Source organism: Plasmodium reichenowi, chromosome 14 (genome assembly GCF_001601855.1).
Source record: "Plasmodium reichenowi strain SY57 chromosome 14, whole genome shotgun sequence".
NCBI classification, from domain to species: Eukaryota; Apicomplexa; class Aconoidasida; order Haemosporida; family Plasmodiidae; genus Plasmodium; species Plasmodium reichenowi.
In genome coordinates this window covers 1,318,558-1,324,148 of record NC_033659.1, presented here as the reverse complement: position 1 = coordinate 1,324,148, position 5,591 = coordinate 1,318,558, and the positions used below count along the sequence as shown (strand labels likewise).

The 5,591-nt window shown below is 17.9% G+C and overlaps 2 protein-coding genes across 2 annotated transcripts in view; one reads left to right on the top strand and one right to left on the bottom strand.

Annotated features, from left to right (window-relative positions):
• PRSY57_1433300 (ABC transporter, putative) overlaps positions 1-639 on the top strand; it is a gene marked incomplete at both ends in the record, with an annotated part of 1,744 nt that extends 1,105 nt beyond the window's left edge. The window contains 3 exons of the mRNA XM_012909932.2: positions 153-299; positions 397-485; positions 614-639. Coding sequence (XP_012765386.2) covers positions 153-299; positions 397-485; positions 614-639 — 262 coding nt within the window. The remainder of the gene's footprint in view (positions 1-152; positions 300-396; positions 486-613) is intronic.
• Positions 640-832: 193 nt separating this feature from the next.
• On the bottom strand, positions 833-5,383 carry PRSY57_1433200 (protein kinase, putative; the record flags this gene model as incomplete). Its single annotated transcript, XM_012909931.2, has 1 exon — positions 833-5,383. The coding sequence occupies one exon, from the start codon at positions 5,381-5,383 to the stop codon at positions 833-835; it is 4,551 nt and encodes a 1,516-aa protein (XP_012765385.2).
• Between the last annotated feature and the right edge of the window lie 208 nt (positions 5,384-5,591).

The following is a 5,591-nucleotide window of genomic DNA, read 5'->3' as shown; positions in this document are numbered from 1 at the left end:
AAAAAAAAAAAAAAAAAAAAAAAAAAAAAAAAAAAAAAAAATATATATATATATATGTATATGTAAAAGTTCTAATTATATATATATATATATATATATATATTTATATCAAATGTTCTTACCTTATTTTGCTTTCGTTATGTATTTATTAGATTTTTAAAGAAAGAATGCATAAAATATAATAGCATTGTTATATACTCAACGCATATTTTTGATCATATGGATAAATGGTCTACTCACGTTCTCTATCTTTCTGAAGGAATAGTTACCTTTTTTTCCAACATTTATAATATTACAAAGTCGTATAAACAAATATGTTGATAAAATATAAATAAATATATATATATAAATATATATGTATATTTTTTTTTTTTTTTTTTTTTTTTTTTTTGATAGTCTTGAGAATTATTCTTCCTTGGCGGAATACATTTGTGACCACATGGTGGAGGAAATTAAAAAAAAGGAAAAGATCGATAAATTGGACGGTACATAAAAATATTAATAAATAAATAAATACATACACACATACATACATGTGTAAATACATACATATCATGTATATGTATATGTATATGTATACTTTTTTATATCTTCCATTTTATTTTTTTGTTAGATCTCCTCTTAATCGATTCAGATTAAATAAAGAAAAATGTATAACGTAGAACACTTGATTGTTTCCCTTGTTATATAAATAATTGTATAGACAAACAATATAAGCATCATATAACATGAATTAATCAAAATATTAAGCAAAGTGTCTAAATACATTACTATAAATATAGAGTCGCATGTAATAAATTGATTTGGTTCATTTTTTTTTTTTTTTTTTTATTTATTCAACTTGATTTAAGATTTGCAATACAGTTTGGTGCTTCCTTAATATATTCATGTATAAATTATACAAGGCATATGTTTGTCTTCTTAAATCGTTTAAGGATTTTCTGTTTTTTATATTAAAATTGATTGTATTATATAATAAATCTTTTATATACTTAAAATGTTGATCTATATTATTATTTATAATATTGTTAAGTAAATCTTTTCTTTTATATAATTTTATATATAAAAAGTTAGATAGATTGAATACTTGTTTTTTTGTTATCATTTCATATAATAATAATCCAAGTAACCATATATCAGTCGAAAAGATTTTTTTTTTTTTTTTTTTTAAAATATATAAATTTTTTAATTTTGTTTTCATCTTAAAGATTAAATGTTGTACATAATTAAATGGATATGTAGATTTTTTTTTTTTTTGTTTGTAAAAGACATAAAAGAGTAATTTCCTTTTTTGTTTTTCCTTACATTTAATAAATATTTTACATTTCTTAATATGATTTATGTTATTTTGAATTATATTATTTATTTTATTCTTAATCTTTATTCTTTTGTTATGGTATGGATTAGATTTATATTTATTTATATTTTTATGAGTATTAATCAAAAGTTCAGGTGCAGAAGAAATTTCATTTCCTCTATTTTTTCTTAAAAAGATAAAATCAGTATTGTTAAAAAAAAATTTACATTCTCCAAAATCGTATATATTAATCGAAGGTACGTATAAATGTTGATTATCATGTTTACATTTTTTTATTGGTTCATTATATATATGATTCATATGTTGCTTGTTTATATTGTTTATGGTAAGAATAGGTTTATTCCTGATCATTTGATCTTTATGATGATATATATAATCTGTATTAGTAGAAATAAAAGAATCTAATAAAAATTTCTTATTATAATTTATCATAATATTATTTGTGTTAAGGTCAAAATGAGCAATTCCTTTTTTATGTATATTTTTCAATTTGTCCATTATTTGAATAAAAAGGTGTAGAATAAATAAAACATATGTATATTTTATACATTTTATATTGGATATTTTTTTTAATAAAAGATAATATAGGATTCTATATTTGTGTTTACACATGTTTATATGATAGAAATATGATTTATTAAATATATAAGGTTTATTATTAGATAAATATATATATATATATTTTTTTTTTTTTTTTTTTTTTTTTTTGATTATATATAAAGAATATACTTTTTTTTTTATATCATTTATATTTTCGAAAGATACAAATCCATTAACTACATTTTTTAATTGTACCCTTTTTAATTGTTTCATATAATTATCATGTTGTTTATTTATTAATTCTTTTAAGCTAGATATATAATAATGCATTAATATGTAATATGAGAAATCACATTTCTTATCATCATCATTTAATATAAGTCCATAATTACCTATCTTATTATTTTTTATATTATTATATACTTTATTTAAAATTACTAGTGCCTTTATTTCATTATATATATTTCTGAATATATAATTCTGGTTCATATTTTCTGGAATATCTATAAATTTTACAACACAGGTATTCTGTTTTGTTTTTATATTCGAAGGATAATGACATAGATATATTTTCCCGTAGGCCCCTTGTCCTACTTTTTTTTGAATAATAAAATGTTTGCAGAATTTTGATTTGTTGTAAATAATTATGGATAAATTATATAATATATGTAAATGTACATTACTTTTATTATTTATTATGTTCTTAATTCTGTTTTTTATCTTATTTTTTATTTTTTTATTCATAAAAATAAAAGCTTGTACAATGTTCATAATGTTTACATCTTCTACCTTTTTGAAATCTTTGAAAAACGAGAAATTATCGTGCAATGTTTTAATATGTTTATATATAATTATTTTTAATTTTTGTGATGTAAATAATTTTTTCTCTAACTTACTATATAATATGTTATTATGATAATTATCATCATAATAATTTTCATTGAAATACAGAAAATTGACGTCCTTTTTATTATAAGATGTTATTAAAGAAAATATAAGATATATAATCCATTCAAATATAACATCATCATTTATTTGTGTAGAAAAAAAAGATGAAACGATTTTTTCTTCATTCATATGAAGGTTGGAATGGTTCATACACAAGGGAGTTTTCATTTTTTTTTTTCTTGTATTTAAAATATAATGAGTATAATATTTTTTTTTTTTTTTTTTTTTTTTTTTTTCTCTTACATTTTTGTTTAAATAATCGACAACCATTTTGGTAGAAAATAAAGTTGGATATATGATATTCCTCTTAAAAGAGAAAATACAATGTGTACATTTAAAAATCGTTTTTAAAAAAAAAAACTTTTTTTTTTTATTTTTATAATAATATACTTTATGATTATTTTCTTTTACATTACTTTTTTTTTGTAACATATCTTGAATCCTTTTTAACTTCAAAGAAGGTATTCCTAAAGTTGTACTTTTTTTATCATATGTAATATGTGAATTATTTTTTTCTTTTTCATACAACCCTAGAATGTTATAATTTTGCTTTGTCTGTTTTTTTAGTTCAATACAATAATTAGGGTAGTTATTTTGTTTGGATATGATAATTTGATTAATGCAATATAAAAAATATGTTAACAAATTTATTTTATAAAAATAGAATTGTACAAATAAATTCTTCCTTTGGGATATTAAAAAAAGGATTTGTATATAAGTCTTTATAAAATGTAGTGTAATATTAGTTTTTCGATTCATCGAATATAATAATATAAATAAGACAAAATATTTATTAATCAAATGTACAAAAAATGAATTTTTTTGAGATAATAAGAACATATTTTTTTTATATTTCATACATTTTATGCATTTCATACATTTTATACATTTCATACATTTTATACATTTTATACATTTCATACATTTCATAATATAATAATTGTCTTTCTCTTTTTTTGGATACCATTCATTATCTTTTTTGTATAATTCAAGGAAATGCTCGTATATTTTATAATATAAATATAACAAAAGTATGGTATACTTCTTTTGTTTATTCTTCAAATTATTTTTATCATATGTTCTATTCACAATATTAACATTTGTATAATTATAATAATTATTATTATTTATTATATTATATATAATAGTACGAGAAAATCTATAAGATTTATTTTCTTCCTTTTTATTATAACGTTTACTATTAAGAATAAAAAACAACTCAAAATATAGATATAATTTTTTTTTTGAAAGAAGAAATATAAATTGTTCATATATTATATGAAAAATATGTAATACCTTTAAATAATATTTCCTTTTTATCATACTCTTATTATTATAATAATAATTATAATTCTTATTATTTAAGATATCTTTCCTTTTGACTGTTGTAAAAAAAAAAGGATGAGTACTTTGGAAACTATAAATTTTGATTATTTTAAAAATCTTTAAAATAAAAAGTAGCAATATATATTTCCGATACATTGTAAGAGAAACAGTATACTCTTCTTCATAACATATAACCTTATATAAACTAACGAAAAAGTGTATATTTTTGATTATTTTGTAAATCCAAGCAAAACAAATAATACGTTTATAATTTTTATATTTTAATTTTTTTCTCTCCTTCATATAATTTTTTCTTAATAAAAATAAAAAAAATGAAATATCTCTTGTGTTTTTTCTTTTACAAGTACATATTTGTTTATAAGAAAATATGAAAGAACCATAATTATCATCACCTATAATTTTTAAGAGGAGATATATTTTTTTGGTATCATATGTATATTTATGTAAACATACATATAATAACCAAATATATATATAAAACATTTCATTTATAATAAATATAAATAATAAATAATTTTTCATAAAAATATATTCATCTGTCAATTTAATAGGACTCTTCATATTCTTAAAATATAAAAACAAAAAATTTTTTATTGAGCATTTCTTTCTATAACTATTATAACTTTTAATAATAATATCATTATTATTATTATTATTATTATTATTATTATTGTTATATTTTATGTAAACACATCTTATTATATATATTGAAAAATATTTATAAAATATATTCATCAAATTTTTTAACAAAAAAAGATATCTTATGGTAGGATTAAAATTTCCTTTTTTATTCATAATGATTAAAAACAGTTTTTTAATTATTACATATAAAGACTGAATGTATTTCATTTTTTTCTTATTTCTAAATAATTTATAAAAACTTGAAGGGATGTTATTATATATTCCTCTTCTTTTTACTTTTCCAATATGAATGTTTCTCTTCCTTTGGTAATTATTTTTGGAACAATCTAAATATAATAATTTTTTTGTTCTTTTATTACTCAACAAATATGAATCATTTTTTTTAATTCTTCTTTTTTTTATTTTGGACGTTTTAAATAAATAACTATATATATAATGAAATATATTTGGTTCAAAAAATAAATCCTTCTCATTTCCATTGTTAATAAAAATATTTTTTAGACAACCCTTCTTTTTATATATAAAATTGATCAATATATGTTCTAATAGTTGGTCATCCTTATATTTCAAAACAAAAGGGTTTTCCATCTTTTAAGGACATATTCATTTTATTTTATTAACACATATTATAAATATACTATAACATATAATAATAAAAAGTATTATATAAGTATATTTACTCATTTTTTCATTTTCTTTTTTTTTATTTTTTCCCTACATATTTTTTTAAGTATATATTTCGCATTTTCTTTTCTATCAATGGATATAAGTTCTTTTTATATTATATCATAAAAAA